Here is a 19,274-nt window from a genome sequence, read left to right as displayed (position 1 = left end):
ACCTTTCCTCCCAAGCATCAAATAAATTTATAGGAGTAAACAGTAACTCAGCAGTCAAACAGAACAAGAAGTAACATAAGCAGCATGAAAAAGCAAGGAAGAAAAGGAGTACAAACAATGCAGGACAGCCTAAATATTCAGGAGGACCTAGAGGCATCAAAAAAATGGTCATATAAAGAACTCAAGGAATACCTTAGACAGATGGAATGGAACCTTAAAGAGGATATGAGACAGCAAATTCAAACAGTGAAAGAACACATTGAAAATGAATTACATAATTAGGTAAAAGAAGAAATTAAGCATCTTTATCAGGAGATAGAGATTATAAAACAATCAAACATTAATTCTAGAAAAGAAGGAAAACTATAAACCAAATTAAAAACTCAAATGAGAGTATCACTAACAGAGTGGAGCAAGTAGAAGCCAGAACGTCAGATAATGAAGACAAAATATATCATCTTGAAAAGAGTCTAGCCAACTCAGAAAGGCTGGTAAAAAAATCACGAGAAAAACATCCAAGAGATATGGGATAACATAAAAAAACAAAACTTAACAGTCATCGGGATAGAGGAAGGTATAGAGGTCCAAACCAAGGGAATGAGCAACCTGCTGAATGAAATAATTATAGAAAACTTTCCAGAAATAAAAAAGGAAACAGATATACAAATTGTAGATGCATACAGGACACCAAGCATACAAAATCACAGTAGACCAACACCAAGACACATTTTTATGAAGATATCCAATATACAGAACAAAGAGAAAATATTAAAAGCTATAAGAGAAAGGAGGCAGGTTACATTCAGGGGTAAACCAATAAGGTTAACAATAGATTTTTCATCACAGATGCTGAAAGCGAGAAGATCCTGGAACAACGTGTTTCAAACACTGAAAGACAATGGATGCCAACCAAGAATTTTGTATCCAGCAAAATTAAGCTTCAGGTACGAAAACAAAATAAAAATCTTTCATGATAAACAAAAGTTAAAAGGATCTGCAGCTAGAAAACCAGCATTGCAAAGCATCTTGAGCAAAACACTATACAAGGAAGAAATGAAAAACAATAACCATCAGTGGGAAGTGCCTCAGTAAAGACAGAGGGTGGGGGGAAAGCTAATCATGGAGAAACAAACTAAATTAAAAAAAAAAGATAAATAATCAAGCATGGCTGGAAGTACAAACCATATATCAATAGTAACTCTAAATGTTAATGGCTTAAACTCTCCAATAAAGCGACATAGGCTGGTAACATGGATTAAAAAAACAAATCCAACAATATGCTGCCTCCTGGAGACACATCTGATTGGAAAAGACATACACAGGCTGAGGGTGAAAGATGGGAAAAAATATACCACCGCACACGGTCCTTGTAAGCAAGCAGGGGTGGCCATCCTCATGTCGAATAAAATCGACTTTAAGACTAAGTTAATCAAAAGGGATAAGGAAGGACATTATATACTGTTAAAAGGAACCACTCACCAACAAGACATAACGATTATCAATATTTATGCACCAGCAGCACATGGATCCTTCTCAAAAATAGACCATATATTATGCCATAAGGCAACTCTCAGTAAATATAAAGGGGTGGAGATAATACCATGCATTTTATCTGATCATAATGGAATGAAACTGGAAATCAATGATAAAAGAAGGAAAGAAAAATCCTACATCACATGGAAAATGAACAATATGTTACTGAATGATCAATGGGTTACAGAAGACATAAAGGAGGAAATCAAAAAATTCTTACAGATAAATGAAAATACAGACACAACATATCGGAATCTATGGGACACAATGAAAGCAGTTTTAAGAGGGAAATTCATCGCCTGGAGGTCATTCCTCAAAAAAAGAAAAAACCAACAAATAAATGAGCTCACACTTCATCTCAAAGCCCTAGAAAAGGAAGAGCAAAACAACAGCAAATGTAGCAGAAGGCAAGAAATAATTAGAATCAGAGCGGAAATCAACGAAATGGAAACAAAAGAAACTATTGAAAAAATTAACAAAACTAAAAGTTGGTTCTTCGAAAAAATAAATAAGATCGAAAGACCCTTAGCCATGCTAACAAAGAGAAGAAGAGAGAGAACTCAAATTACTAACATACGGGACGAAAAAGGCAACATCACAACAGATACTACAGAAATACAGAAGATAATTAGGAATTATTTTCAAAACCTATATTCCAATAAAATAGAAGATAGTGAAGACATCGATAAATTTCTTAAGTCATATGATTTGCCCAGACTGAGTCAGGAGGATACACACAATTTGAACAGACCAATATCAATGGATGAAATAGAAGAAGCAATCAAAAGACTACCAACCAAGAAAAGCCCAGGACCGGATGGGTATACAGCAGAGTTTTACAAAACCTTTAAAGAAGAATTAATACCAATACTTTTCAAATTATTTCAGGAAATAGAAAAAGAGGGAGCTCTTCCAAATTCATTCTATGAGGCCAACATCACCCTGATTCCAAAACCAGACAAAGATACCTCAAAGAAAGAAAACTACAGACCAATATCTCTAATGAACCTAGATGCAAAAATCCTCAATAAAATTCTGGCGAATCGAATACAAAAACACATCAAAAAAATTGTGCACCATGATCAAATAGGATTCATCCCTGGGATGCAAGGATGGTTCAATATACAGAAATCAATAAATGTTATCCACCACATCATAGACTTAAAAATAAGAACCATATGATCATCTCGATAGACGCAGAAAAAGCATTCGACAAAGTACAGCATCCCTTTATGTTCAAAACATTAGAAAACCTAGGGATAACAGGAACTTACCTCAACATTGTAATAGCTATCTATGCTAAGCCTCAGGCTAGCATCATTCTGAATGGAGAAAAATTGAAGGCATTCCCTCTAAAATCTGGAACAAGACAGGGATGCCCTCTCTCACCACTTCTATTCAATATAGTTCTCGAAACACTGGCCAGAGCAATTAGACGAAAGCAATTAAAGCATAAAAATAGGAAAAGAACTTAAATTATCACTATTTGCAGATGATATGATCCTATACCTAGAAGACCCAAAAGGGTCTACAAAGAAACTACTAGAGCTAATAAATGAATTCAGCAAACTGGCAGGATATAAAATCAACACGCATTTCTGTATATCAGTGACAAAACTTCTGAAACGGAAGTGAGGAAAAAAAACCCCGTTCACAATATCCTCAAAAAACAAATAAAATACTTGGGAATCAACCTAACAAAAGAGATGAAAGATTTATACAATGAAAACTACAGAACCCTAAAGAGAGAAATAGAAGAAGATCTTAGAATATGGAAAAATATACCCTGTTCATGGATAGGCAGAACTAACATCATCAAAATGGCGATATTACCAAAAGTTCTCTATAGGTTTAATGCAATGCCAATCAAAATCCCAATGACATCTCTTGTAGAAATAGATAAAGCAATCATGAAATTCATGTGGAAAAATAAAAGACCCAGAATAGCAAAAGCAACTCTGTAAGCAGGAAGTGTGAATCAGGCGGTATAGCAATACCAGATTTCAAACTATATTACAGAGCAATAGTAACAAAAACAGCATGGTACTGGTACCAAAACAGGCGGGTGGACCAATGGTACAGAATAGAGGACACAGAGAATAATCCACAAAATTACAACTTTCTTATATTTGATAAAGGGGCTAAAAGCATGCAATGGAGGAAGGATAGCATCTTCAACAAATGGTGTTGGGAAAACTGGAAATCCATATGCAACAAAATGAAACTGAATCCCCTCCTCATGCCATGCACAAAAGTTAACTCAAAATGGATCAAGGAGCTTGATATCAAATCAGAGACTCTGCATCTGATAGAAGAAAAAGTTGGCTCAGATCTACATATTGCGGGGTCGGGCTCGAAATTCCTTAATAGGACACCCATAGCACAAGAGTTAATAACAAGAATCAACAAATGGGACTTACTTAAACTAAAAAGTTTTTTCTCAGCAAGAGAAACAATAAGAGAGGTAAATAGGGAGCCTACATCCTGGGAACAAATTTTTACTCCTCACACTTCAGATAGAGCCCTAATATCCAGAGTATACAAAGAACTCAAAAAATTAAACAATAAGATAACAAATAACCCAATCAACAAATGGGCCAAGGACCTGAACAGACACTTCTCAGAGGAGGACATACAATCAATTAACAAGTACATGAAAAAATGCTCACCATCTCTAGCAGTCAGAGAAATGCAAATCAAAACCACCCTAAGATACCATCTCACTCCAGTAAGATTGGCAGCCACTATGAAGTCAAACAACAACAAGTGCTGGCGAGGATGTGGAGAAAAGGGTACACTTGTACATTGCTGGTAGGACTGCAAATTGGTGCGGCCAATTTGGAAAGCAGTATGGAGATTCCTGGGAAAGCTGGGAATGGAACCACCATTTGACCCTGCTATTGCCCTTCTCGGAATATTCCCTGAAGACCTTAAAAGAGCCTACTACAGGGATAGTGCCACATCGATGTTCATAGCAGCACAATTCACAATAGCTAGACTGTGGAACCAACCCAGATGCCCTTCAATAGATGAATGGATAAAAAAAATGTGGCATTTATACACAGTGGAGTACTATACAGCACTAAAAAATGACAAAATCATGGAATTTGCAGGGAAATGGATGGCACTAGAGCAGATTATGCTAAGTGAAGCTAGCCAATCCCTAAAAAAAAAATGCCAAATGTCTTCTTTGATATAAGGAGAGCAACTAAGAACAGAGCAGGGAGGAAGAGCATGAGGAAAAGATTATCATTAAACAGAGACATGAGGTGGGAGGGAAAGGGAGAGAAAAGGGAAATTGCATGGAAATGGAAGGAGACCCTCATTTTTATACAAAATTACATATAAGAGGTTGTGAGGGGAATGGGGAAAAAAAACAAGGAGAGAAATTAATTACAGTAGATGGGGTAGAGAGAGAAGATGGGAGGGGAGGGGAGGGGGGATTGTAGAGGATAGGAAATGTAGCAGAATACAACAGTTACTAATATGGCACTATGTAAAAATGTGGATGTGTAACCGATGTGATTCTGCAATCTGTATTTGGGGTAAAAATGGGAGTTCATAACCCACTTGAATCTAATGTATGAAATATGATATGTCAAGAGCTTCGTTTGTAATGTTTTGAACAACCAATAATAAAAAAAAAGAACCATTGGGAAAAAAAAAAAGATTGTACTAAACAATTATTCCTAGAGAACATTTCTGTCTTCACTGAGCTCCTTTCTGTTCATACTTTTTGACTCTCATTCTTCAATTATGAAAGAGAAATCAATTCCCTGAGAACTCAGGATAACAATTTTTTAAAAAAGCCAATTTTTTTCAAGAGGTATAATAAACCCAGATATGACTGATGAAGAGATAAAGTAAATGTGGTATATACATAAAATGTAGTATTACACAGCTTAAAAAAGCAGAATGCTAAGTGAAATAAGCCAGTCACAACATACGTATCAAAACAGTATGATTCTAATTATAAGTGCCACTTACATTAAATTCCACTTACATTAAATATCTGAAGTAGTTGAAATCATAGAACCAGAAAGTAGAATTGCTTACCAAGGGCTGAGGGGGTGGGGGTGGGGGGAAGATTAGTGTCTAATAATGGGTATGCAATTTCAGTGTTGCAAGATGAAAAAGTTCCAGAGATCTGTTGCCTAACAATGTGAATATACCTAATATTACTGCACTGTACATTTCAAAATAGCTAAAATAGTAAACTTTAATGTTGTGTCTTTAACCATAATAAAAAAGAGTCTGTCAACTATTTTACAGTAAAATTTAGAACCTTCTTGATGGCTGTTTACATATTTCATTCTTTTTTGTTCACATGTATAGTTCTCACTCAAGTGAAATATTATAACATGTTCATTTACAGAATTCTTTGTTGACTTTCTCCCATGGTTTTATACTTATCTAAATATTCACTGATCTCAATCCTCATACATTATGTAAATTCTATAAAGACAGAGGTTTGGTTCAGTTTGTAGTTCTTGAGGTCCTTAATTTCTATGATTGGGCAGGTAATTAAGTTCTCAAGCAGTTAGACCTATTCTAAGTACTCTATTTGATAACAAAATTATATATGTGCTGCAGTTTTAGGTTCACTGTTGAGGCCCCTTAAAATTATTGTGTGAATACCATATAGTTATTTTTTTTTCAAAATTTTCAGTTTATTGAACCTTAAAATCACATAAAGTCATCTGCAAGACCTACACCATTCCCTTTAAAAATTAGAAACTTAGCTGGGCACGGTGGCACATGCGTATAATCCCAGAAGCTTGTGAGCCTGAGGCAGAAGGATCATGAGTTCAAAGACAGCTTCAGCAAAAAAAAAAAAGCTAAGCAACTCATCAAAACCTTGTCCCTAAACAAATTACAAAAATAGGCTGGGACTGTGGCTTCACGGTCGAGTGCCTCGGAGTTCAATCCCTGGCAGTCCCCCGACCTCCCCCGCCGACAAAAAAAATTAAAAACTTAAACAAATGTAAGGTTTAGGCTAAAGTATTTGCTGAATTACCGTATGAAGAGATCATTCAAATAATGTAATATGAAAATTTTGGATGAAGTCTTACTAAAAATCAGTAACTTTATAGTGTCTATAGCCATTAACTGCATGGCAATGTATCTTATTATCTGCTGAACAATGTAATACTTGTTTTTTCATTTTCTTGTCAAATTCAAAAGCACTTAGAAATCAATGAGTACTCTCTTTCACTAGATTATGCTTCAGTTTGCTCACTACAAAATATTTATTCCCATCAGTGCTCAGAACGTGATACCCCCAAATATGTTACCCTATCATACTGAGTAGTTTAATTTGAAGGAAATTGAGAAAAATGCAGAAGCAAGGTTTTCCTGACCTTCTCCTGCCCTCTCTCTCAAAGCAGGTCATAGAAACTGCAAGTCCCCTCAGTCCTTTTCCCTTGAAGCAGGCCATGAAGCCTAGGAAGGTCACTCTCTGACCACCTCTTTTGCTCTTCCCTTGAAGATCCTCATGTGACAAGTGTCCTGCCCTATAAATGAAGGAATGTCACACAGAAAGGTCAAGAAGAATCTGAACAAACCTTGTTAAGTTCCTCCCTAGTTATTACCATTAGATCATACCTTTTGTCCTCTTGTCATACTTCTGCATGAGTGTCCACAGAAATAGACTTCCCTACGTCTTTGCGTCTTTACTTGAAGGCTTTCAATGTTACGTCAAACTTATGAGGAAAGGATACTACTTTTTCTCTCATACATCATTTAGGGAAGAAATCTGCATTTTCTCTCATAAAAGGAAAACTTACTTTTGGGGGGTTAAGAAACTTGAAATTTAATGGCACTACTAAAAAAATTCAAAAATTTTTTTGCTACTCCATTTGGATTTGATGGGCATTATTTATGTTTTCATTGCTTGCCTCTGGCCACCAAATTAAATATCATATACAATGCCCACATACTAAACAGGAGAAAAACATGAAATACCATCAAAGAACCCAAATGAGAACATTTAAAATTAACAGGAGAAAAAATGATGCTTCCAACTTAAAAACCCCGATTTCATATTTTCAATAAACAAGGAGCTTGTGACTAGTTGGTAATTTAATGACCACCTCAAAAATAAACCCCAACAATATGTAGCAAAATTTCTTTTAATATTAAATATAATGTTATTTACTATTCTTATTTAAAAGGTCTTTTTTTAAAAAAAAAAGTAAGCTGCTTAATGATCTGGTTCTATTTCTCACTTTAAATTATTCAATTTATTATTTCTTAGTGTTTGGTAAGTTGACTTGTAGTAGGCTCTTAACAGAGTAGAAGAACCAAATTCTAAGGGTAGCCTCAACATAAAAATAATGTTGTATCTATATCATATTCTATTGTATCTATATTACATTCTCTGAATTACTAATTCCTTTTATTGAATATGTAAGACATTAGTTTTTTCCCTATTGTGATTTAATTCTGTTTATAATACTGTTAAATTTAGGATTATGCTTTCAGCTGAGAGGTGATAAATCTGAAAGAAATAAACTTATACATGAGGGTTAATTTCATGAGTTCTCTTGGCTAAGCCACAATACGTTAGTCAACATTATTCTAGATGCTCCTGAGAAGTTATTTCCTTATTTATTTATTTTAGTTGAGATTGACATTTAATTAGTAAACTTTGAGTATATAGATTACTAACCATAATGTGGGTGAACCTCATTTAATTAGTTGAAGGCTTTAATAGACTGACTTCCAAAGGATGGAATTCAGCCAGCAGATTACTTATAGATTTGAATTACAACTATTCCCTAGGTATCCAGCCTGCCAGTCCAACCTTGAGATTTTGGACTTGCCAAATTTCAACAATTATATGAGCCAATTTCACTTTGGGGGTGGACTGGGTAGGGGGATAGAGGGGATTGAACTCAGGGGTACTCAACCACTGAATCACATCCCCAGGTGCCGCCCCCCACTCCCCACCCGTTTTTTTTTTTTTTTTTTTTTTTAATTTAGAGACAAGGTCTTGAGTTGCTTAGCACCTTCTTTTGCTGAGGCTGCCTTTGAAATCATGATATTCTTGCCTCAGCCTCCGGATTGGCTGGGATACAGGTGTGCACCACAATGCTCAACTAGCCAATTTCTTAAAACTTTTCTTCATCTCTCCCACCCCTCAATCTCAGTATCTCTCTCTCCCTACACACACACACACACACACACACACACACACACACACACCCTATTTCTGTTTCTATGGAAACAGTGACTAACAGACTCATAAATAAAACCATTCCTATGTTCAAAAGTTATTAATGCATTAAAACACCTAAGAACCTTATGAGTTAAAGCACATTAATTATCTATGCTTTCTTATCAACAATCTAAAGGTGTTAGCAAGGGTAAACCAAACTAAATTCTGAGACATAAAGCCATTACTGATATTTGAGTCTGAAAAGTACAGAAACTTGTTTTACTATGGAGTTAAAAATATATCACATTAATAACAAGTCTAGAGTTGCAAGTTTTCTTTTTCTCAGCAAACTATATTAACATGATAGTATTCTGAGACATTTGACCAATGTTATAATCAAGCTAATGATTAGTCCACTCTCCTATAAATAGTTATAAATATGATGACCTTATAATTAATTTATCAATTAGATTGGGAGGCCTTTGAAAATGAATTGGGTGCTATTAATACTGTATATCAGGAACAATGAGGACAGTCCTAGGAAAATCAGAGCTTATAAGTCACCCTAATAAAAAGGAGAAACATCCTTTTTCTTACTTATGGAACCAAAAAGATTCCCCATATACCTTCACCTATCTTTCTTGTTTCTTGCCAAAATTTCATCAGAAATAAACTTAAATTATTAAGCAAACTCTTGTGTGCATGTATCTCATTTGAGTAATCACATAGCAATTTTCAGATATGGGCCATATTTAGGATTTCAAAGGTATTTGATTATGAAACCAGTTACAACAAAATGCTAAACTGTGGATTACCTATCAATATCATAGACATATTTTCTCAATTTGTAAGGTGACTGCTTCCAATTTAACCTAGTTCTTACTATTTATGAAGAATCACAGAAGTCAGCACTCCATAGTGCCATTTTTCAATGACCAACTTTTATATTACCACAAATCTTGACAAACTCCTTATAGAAAAAGTTATCACTTCTTCCACAAATAATCAAAACCATACAAACCTCTGTCAATTGCTTCAATTGGACTTTATTTGTACTTAATTCTTCTGATAGGTCATTCTTTTTCACATGTAGTTCATAAATTTCCTTTCTTAACGGATTTACTAGTTCATAGAAACGAATCTTAAAAAAAAGAAAAACCCAAAATTAATAAGAAGTCTTTCCAAATTACAATTAAAATTTGCTAATTTACAATACAGTAGTCCACCTTTATCTATATTTTAACTTTACATAGTTCCCTTTACCTACCATTAACTGTTGTCTGAAAATATTCCAGAAACAATCATAAATTTTAATAATTTCTATAAAAATAAATACTACCAGGCTGGGGTTATGGCTCAGTGGTAGAGCACTTGCCTAGCATGTGTGAGGCACTGGGTTCGATTCCCAGCACCACATACAAATAAATAAAAATGAAGGTCCATTGACAACAACAAAAATTTAAAATAAATTAATTTTTAAAATTAATAATTAATTTTAAATTAATAATTGTTCAATTTTACCACAGGTATGCATTTATAGAAAAAAACTGCATACTTGATAAAACAGTACTATTTAAGGTTTCAGACATTCACTTGGGTTCTTGAAATGTCTAAATATATGATAAACAATAAATAATTGATGAAGAGATAGTCTCTATTCTTTTTGTATGTGTGTGGTGCTGGGAATTGAACCCAAGGCCTCACACATGCTAAAAAACACTTTACCACTAAACCACACCCCCAGTGCTATCCTTTGCTCTTCCAGGTCCTTGGCAAAGCTCTGTTTACTGCTGCCACTACAGTGCAAGGGATAAGTAGGATGAATCAGGAGGTATTTTTGATACGATTACTTCCACTCCTAACTTTCTCAGGGGAATTGGCCTGCCCTAACTCAGCAAAGTGTTTTATCGTAAAGGTCCTATAAGACTCAGAAGCCAATTAGTAAGTTAGGAGAAAGTAATTAGTGATGATTTATTATACAAGTATATAATCTGAAACTTCTCAATAAATGACATCGAAGCTTGTACAGTTAATGGATTGTGTGCACACACGTAAACACACAGACACACACACACACACTTTTTTTTTTGGAGACAGGATTCCATTATGTTGCCCAGGCTGGCCTTAAACTCTGGGAGTTAAGCAATCTTTCTGCCTTAGTCTCCCTAGTAGCTGGGAATACAGGCTTGTGCATCACACCTGGTTCTATATTCTTGTATATAAAAAAATTTGTCAGGTTTAATTTCTAATATGGCAAATACTGATAAAGGGATGTTGATACCAAACAATTTTAGATCACTGTCACAGACTAATTCTAATTATAGGGTTATATAAAACCACAACAAAGATTTTGAATTATTCTTGTTACCACAGAGTTCTTATCCTTCACCTTATAATCACACCAACTCCATTCTCCCCCACTATCCCTAACAAACCCTGGGCAACAACTAATCTGTGGCTCACCTCCATAATTTTTCATGTGAGAATATTATAAACCATCACTTATGATAAAATAATTCATTTCTGTGGACTAAGTAGCCCATAACTTCAGAGCCCTATTTATTGCTAGCCTTTAAAGACCAATGGTCAAAGACCTTTAAAATTCGATGATCTGAACACCACTCACCATTTTCAGATCAGGACCCTAATATAATTTATCAGCTCTATACTTCAATATTAATGACTACTACATAAACAGCAAACTTAACACTTACAGATACATATTCAGGAATGGAAAGCTGATCTTCAGGAAAAGTTTTTAGCTTCGTGTATTGCTCTTCTGTCAACTCAAAATCACGTAGGTTTCGACGAATATCTCCAGCTTTCTCTCTTAGCTGATGATTTGTCTCTTCTAGTTGCTTCTGCCTCAATAAAATGGTTTCCATTTCTTGTTTCATTAGTTCTTGGTATTTTCTACATTAGGAGAGAATTTATGGCAAGCTTTAAAAAATCTTTGCAATTTGACTTTCTCAAAGTTCTCTATAATAACATAAAATTAGGAAATGAGAAGTCCAATAATATTCTCTCTCTTTTTTTTGCGCTGGGGGATACTGGGGATTAATTCACTGGCTCTTTACCACTGAGCTTCAATCCTATCCCTACCCCTTCTTCCTCTTTTTCTTTTTTTTTTTTTTAATTTTGAAACAGGGTCTTGCTAAGTTGCTGAACTTATGATTCTTCTGACTTGGCCTCCCAGTCTTCAGGAATTATAAGCATGCAACACTGTACACAGCTGCCCAATTTGTTCTTGTCTACAACTAGAAGTGTATTTACTTAACCAGTTACACATAAAATTGACTTCCATACTAATTAACAAATGTCTAGCCACATAAGCTATTAGGGAATTGATATTGTTAAAGAATAATTCTAAAAATTCAAATCATAAAATTATATATTTCCTCTGCTTAAGTTTTAAGTCTTTTATACCTGCTTTGGATTCTCCTTATTAAGTTCATTTTCATTTCTCTTTTATCCTGGAACTTCAAGGAATATCTCTTTTAAGATGGCAACAAAGAACCACCATAAAGTAGTCATTCAACCAATGAGACTAATCTGCAGATACTCTCCATTCTCAAAAAACATGCATAGAAAATGGACGGCATTAGAGCAGATTATGCTAAGTTAGCCAATCCCTAAAAAACAAATGCCGAATGTCTTCTCTGATATAAGGGAGGTGACTCAAAACGGGATAGGGAGGAAGAGAATGAGAAGAAGATTACCATTAAATAGGGAAGAGAGGTGGGAGGGAAAAAGAGAGAGAAGGGGAGTTGCACAGAAGATGGAAGGAGAACCTCATTGTTATACAAAATACATATATGATGTTGTAATGAGAAAAAGGAAAAAAAAGTGTGTCACATTAGATTGGATAGAGAGAAAGGATGGGAGAGGGGGGAGGAGTAGGGAGGATAGGAAGGGCAGCAGAATAGAATATACAATATGATTGATGTGTGTACATTCTATGTATGTATTATATGTCAAAATACATTCTGCTGTCATGTATAACTAAAAAATATAAAATAAAAAAAGAACATGCATAGAAGCCATTATTATTCTCGTCTACCCAAAGATTTTAAAGCAAGAAAACACAATCTGATTTCACCTCCCATTAACAAACATGCTATTATTTTTCTCATCTTAAAACAAATGAACAAATAAAAAAAAACTCGACACCATTTCACTTTTCCTTTTATTTGTTCTCTCCTGGTCAAAAGTTATTTTTGTTGTCTAAGTTCTCAATTCTTTACCTCTTAAACCCACGCCAATTGGGTTTTTACCCTTTACTTAAATCTCAATGATAGATTGCCAAAGACCAATTCTTAGTTCTTTTTATCCATGATCTAACAATAGCAGTTGACACATTTGATCTTTCTTGATAAACTTTCTTTCCCTGGCCTTATAGACACAACACGTTCTTTGTGTTTCTCTCCTTTTACTATGGCATCTTCTCAATTTCCTTTGTCGTCCTGTTGGAGCACTTAGACCTCTGTTTATAATCTCCCTTTGGGAATTCATGTAGCCTAATGACTCAAATATGGGCTATATCCTAATGACTCCTAGATTTGTTCTTACAGACCAGATTTTTCATATACCTCCACACGGATTTCTAACAAGACAACTTTAACTCAACATGTACCTAACTGAACTTCGACTCTACTCACAAACCCATCCACTATGACTTCTTCCATCAGTGCTGACAGCAACTTCATCTTTTTATTTATACAGGCTAAAAATGTTGGTGTAATCCTTGACTCTTCAGGACATTTTATCAGCTCTACCTTCAAAATATATTCAGAATCCAACTACTTATTACAGAATCCACAGAAATAGCTTCCCAACTGCCCTTTCAGGACCATTTAATCTGAAAAAAGTCTAACAAAGTTTTGTCCTAATAGTACCAGCATCACCTGGGAAACTGGCAGAAATGCACATTCCCAGACCCAATCCAAATCAGAATCTCTGAGGACTAAACCCAGTAATCTTTTTAAATAAGCCTTCCAGGTATTTCTGATGTATATTGAGGTTTTAGATCTAATGTGTTAGTAGCTAATAACTGCCACACTGCTTTTTAGGAAATAGATTAAATAGTGAATTTTTTAACAGAAAGATATCTACTTTACACACTTCTAATTAAAACATAGAAAAAAAAACATTCATTTGCCACAATTTTTACAGAGGTCCAGATGTTTTGAATACAAAGGTATACTTTTATTTCTATATTAAAAAATAGTCAGAGAAATCTGAGAAGATACTTTTCATAGATTTGTTTTATTTTTTTGCCCCTAATCTTTAAACTTGTTTTACTGATACTTAATTTGATACTTTTGTCACTTTTTCACATTCATATTCAATTGTTTATATAACTTTGAATCAATTACATGAGCATAATTGGTATAGACATATTTGAGAGCAAACAGTGGGATCTTGATAAGAACACAATTGAACTGGAGAAAGTACGCAGAAAGCTCCAACAATCCATGAAGAAAATTTAATCTAGACAGCTAGTCAAGTGGTGGTTCTTTTAGATAGCCTCCTTTGTCTTTTAATGGTTCACTTACACTGCTCAATGTTAGTTGAATGAAACGTTGAATTTTGACTTTTTATATTTTTTATATTGCTATATCAAATAACCTATTTTTTGGTGTTGATGTGAAAATTATTATCATCACTTACTTAAAATTTCTCTATATTAGCTTATAACATGTGCATACAGGAAATAAGATTACTTTTAGTTACTAAACAGATATTGTTGTTTTTAAAACTTTTTTTTACCTGGCATCCTTCTGTTGAAAAGTCAATTGGTTGTCTAATCTCAAAGTAAGTAGCTGCTTCTGGTGAAGTGCATCATTCAGTTTCTCCTCTAATTCTTCAATCTTAAAAAGAGAATAAGGTGTTCAATTTTCAAATTTATCATACAGAAAAACCTTCAATTTGAAAAAAAAATTAAAAACTTTTAAAAGAAACACAATAAAAATGAATAGAGGGTTTCTTTTATAATGGTTTGTATCTACAGACTGCAAAGTCTGCTCATACTATGGTTTGAAATGGTTGAGTGGCATATGGCTTTCCGCCAGACTATCATAAGACTATTGTTTTCATCTTAACCCAAGCTTCCTAACTGAGCAGCTCATTGACAACTGGGAATTCATGCTGCTATCTTGCCTAGTTATTATTTCTAGGTCAGATCCAACATTTGTATTTCAGATCCATTAATCTGGCTACTATACATCTTCAATTGACTAGGACATGGGTGAGGCAATGAATATTCAAAACAAAATGGATAGCTGACCTTACCCAATTCTATATTTGCTGAATCTCCCTAGCGTCCAAAGTAAAAATAATAAATAAATAAATAAATATACATTCTGTTTGATATGCTTGCCTAGGCTACTGTAATTCTTCATTGGCTTCCCTGCCTACAGTTTTACCAACTTTCCCATCTATCTTCCTTTATATTACCTTTTTAAAATGATGTCAAAATTTTACTTTCCCTGAATCTAACCAACATGTCATGTGTGTATATAAATGCAACAAAGGAATTATCTCTTTCATGCATATGTAGAAAGTACCAATAAAAAACAAATAAATAAAGGTGTGAAAGGAAGAACAACAGAATAGACAGAAAAAAGGAGGGAGAAAGGAGAGGAGGAATGGGGATTGAAATCAGATTCCTTTTATGTAAAATATATCAAAAGGAACCCAAATACCATGTATAAATATAATGCTCTAATAAAATAATTTAAAATTTACTTTCCCATTTTTAAATTCTTCAAAAGAGCCTATCTTAATAAAAAATTCTAAATTTTGGAGCTGGGGTTGTGGCTCAGTGGTAGAGCATTTGCCTAGCACATGCAAGGCTCTGAGTTCGATCTTCAACACCACATAAAAATAAATAAATAAAAATAAACGTATTGTGTCCAACTACAATTAAAAAAATATATTAAAAAAATTCTAAATTCTGTGGTTAATACAGTAGTCTTTCTTGATCTGACCCTTCTTAACCACTTCTTTTGTCACTAGCTTAAAGGAAAGCTGTTACAGCCAAAATAAATGCTTTCCATTTATATTGTGTTTCCCTTAAACTTACATTCCCTAGGATTTTATTCTTAGTCTATTTATAAAACTCTTTATTCCTCCCATTCAACCCAGGCAATTCTTTTTTGCCCTTTAAAATAGATGAATTTGTGGACTGGGATTGTGGCTCAGTGGTACAGCGCTCGCCTAGCACAGCAGGACCTGGGTTCAATACTCAGCACCACATAAAAATAAAGGCATTGTGTTGTGTCCATCTACACCTAAAAAATAAATATTTTTAAAAAAATAAAATAGATGAATTTGACAGTCCCTAGTATATTCAAGTAAATCCCTCTTGCAACATCAAATTCCTCTTCTCTACTGGATCATTCTTATTATTAAGCAAATACCAACAAAACAACAAATAATGCTCTCTTCATCACACCACACCTTCACTCCAGTATCATTTTTCTGCTCCCCTTCAGTGTAAAACTTCCATACAATTTTTGTCCCATCCTATTCCAGTGACACTAAATTCTTTTGTTTGTTTGCTTTGTGGTACTACAGATTGAACCCAGGGACACTCTACATCTATGTGCCACATCTCCCACACTTTTTAGTTTTTATTTTGCGAGAGGGTCTCGCTGACAATGCTGACCTTAAACTTGTGATCTTCCTGCTTCAGCCTCCCAAGTAGCTGGGATCACAGGTGTGCACCACTGTATCTGGCCACAGTAAAACTATGCTTATCAAAGTCCAAAATACTCAGCTCAATGGCATGTTTATCTTACTTGACAGAATGACCATACAAAGCTGACCTCTCTTGTTTAGCTTCCATGACACTTCTTCTTCTGGTTGTCTTCTAATTATACTGGATACTCTTATACTCCTCAAGCTCCTTTGCTGGATTCTCTTCTCTGCCTCATTTCTAAATGTAGGACAGCCCCTTGACTTGGCCCTCTAAAGCAGTGACATTCAATTCCATGGCTTTACATGCCATCTGTATGCTGATGTATATTTCATAAGTAGATAAATAGTCATGGACCCTCCCCTAGACTCTAATAGTCAATTCCATTTGGGTATCTAATGAGAAGCTAAAACTTAATGTGTTCTAAAGAGAACTTACATTTCATTCCCATATCAGTTTCTTCCCACCTCTTCCATTTCTCAATAAATGGTTCTAGTTGAAGCAGAAACTCACCAGCCTTACGACAATTCCCTGCCATCTCCTTCTGCCTTATCTGTTCTATTACTTTTGTGCCATTCTGAATAAAAAAATCAGGACATGTAATACCACCTGCCTAAAATCTACCAATAACTTTTCTGACTACATAACCTAAACAAACAATGGCCATGGGTCAAATCCAGCTCTTGTCTTATTTCTGTGTGTCCTGTGAACTAAGAATAGGATTTATAGTTTAAAAGGTCTAGAAAAAAAAAAAAGAAAAACAAAACAGAAAAACAAAAGGCAAGAACAAGGAAGAAAATGTGACAGACCTTATATAGAGCAAAAAGCAGAAAATTCTTACTGTCTAGCAGTTACAGAGTAAGTTTGCAGATGCAATCTTCATAAAAAAGAACCGTTATTGCTACATTCCCAGCATCCTGTCTCAAGACTGCTTAAAAAAATACAAAATAACCATATTCCTCATAATTACTATGTTGCAAATCAAGGATATACATTACCACTAGGAAAGAATTCTATTTTTTCAGAATTACAACTTTTACAATTTTAACTAACTTCTAAATTAAATTCCTTAACTTAGTGACAAACTGCATCCTTTCATTTTCTAAGTAATAAGGAACCCACAAACTTCTAACAAGATATAAACAAAACCAGTTTCTGCATTTGAAAACTGATAGGCAAGAAGAATAAAGAAATAAAGAAGTGGATGTAGGTGGCAACGAATGGGGATAAAGTGAAAAGCTAACAATTTTCGACTATCAGTTTAGCCTGGGCAGCTAGCTACCTTTCTAAGTTCTCTCTGACCTCATTCTCACTGATCTAGGCATAGATGCTTTTAAGTTTTTCTTAGATCCTTTGTTTCTATTTTTAGATAGAGAAAGCAAATCAGAATAAGTAACAAGATCAAAAGAACTATAAGTAACAAGCTGTAATAAAGTCAAACATTTGTAATGCTGTGGCATATGTTAAGATTCACATGTTTTCTAAGTCAAAATAAAAGACCTTCATGAGTAGAAGAAAAAAATCATGACTTGCCTTCCAATATTATCTTCCTTCTTTCTGACTTAACTATGGATTTTTATTAGTTAATACAATAAGTCCAGTTAAAAACTCACACTTCCTAGCTTCCAATCCTTTGCAGGCAAGGGTGGTCAATGCTATACAGTTCTAGTCAACTGAGATAATTGGCTTGAACTTCTACTTCTAGGAATGCTCTTTAGAGAGGACTGATTCATTGGCACATTCCCCCTTTTCCCATCACCATTTTCCTCATTACTCCCTGTAACTGTATACAACACTGGAGGCAGATCAACCATCTTAAGATTTTGAGGTGGAATATCATATGCTAAAAAATAGCTGAGCAGAAGATTAAAAGGCACTTGGGTTCCTAATAATGTCAAAGAATAATCATACCAGGCTTAAATTACTTATTTTCAGATCCCATAAAGAAAGAAAATCATGCACTGAGGTAGCAAAAAGTTGGAGGCAATCTGTGTGCCTCATACTGTGCGTGAATGGACTGGTACATACAGAGAATTATGTTAAGAGTTAGAAGCTAAGTAGCAGATGGGCGTATAGTAATTCAGATGATTTTTAAAATAGCTAAATAAGGCTGGGGTGTGGCTCAGAGGGGGAGTGCTTGTCTAGCATGTGCAAGGCATTGGGCTTGATTTGCAAAAATAAATAAATAGATATTGAAACAAAAGTAAATATATTTTAAAAATAATGAATTGTTATGATTAATGACTATTATGTGTCATACATTTAGGAATATAACTAACGTAGTCTTGTACATTTGTAGTCCAACTAGAAAACTACCACCAAAAACTATATCAAGAACTGTGGAGGCACAAGAATATTAATAAAGTGCCCAATAATGAAGCTACAGATAGTTACATTATTTACAATCATAATGTGTTTTTATCATATACCAGGTGCCTAAGAGCTAACACATGTTGATTAATTTAATCCTCAAGACAATTCTGTGATGTAAATACTATTATAATTTTACAGAACATCAAGGAATGAAAAAGTTAAGGAATTTGCCCCAGGAAACTGGTAACGATGGAACTGAATCCCTAACTATGTATACCTAAAATTTTGGCTGTTAACTAGACAGTCTCTCATGAATCAGTCACCATTTCTATAGTGTAACACATAAAAAAAAAAAAAAATAAGAGCAACTGAGGGGCACAGTGCCCCCACCTACAATCCCAGGAGTATGGAAGACTGACGCAGGAGGATCACAAGTTCAAAGACAGTCTCAGCACGTTAGCAATACCCCGTCTCAAAATTAAACAAACAAACAAAACCCAAAACCCCCAAACAACCCCCCCAACAAAAAACCCCAAAACAAGAAAAGCTATTTAAAACCAAGTACAATAT

At 34.6% G+C, this 19,274-nt stretch overlaps 1 protein-coding gene across 1 annotated transcript in view; it reads right to left on the bottom strand.

The window, feature by feature from the left end:
* Positions 1–19,274, bottom strand: part of Pibf1 (progesterone immunomodulatory binding factor 1) — a 239,713-nt gene that overhangs the window by 216,891 nt on the left and 3,548 nt on the right. Inside the window, exons 3-5 of the mRNA XM_026398092.2 lie at positions 14,462–14,562; positions 11,407–11,605; positions 9,714–9,833 (exon numbers count right to left, since the gene is read on the bottom strand). Of these exons, the coding sequence (XP_026253877.1) occupies positions 9,714–9,833; positions 11,407–11,605; positions 14,462–14,562 (420 nt within the window). The remainder of the gene's footprint in view (positions 1–9,713; positions 9,834–11,406; positions 11,606–14,461; positions 14,563–19,274) is intronic.

The sequence above is a fragment of the Urocitellus parryii genome, chromosome 2 (genome assembly GCF_045843805.1).
Source record: "Urocitellus parryii isolate mUroPar1 chromosome 2, mUroPar1.hap1, whole genome shotgun sequence".
NCBI classification, from domain to species: domain Eukaryota; kingdom Metazoa; phylum Chordata; class Mammalia; order Rodentia; family Sciuridae; genus Urocitellus; species Urocitellus parryii.
Note: the sequence above shows the minus strand (reverse complement) of the source record. Positions and strands in the feature narration are given on the sequence as shown.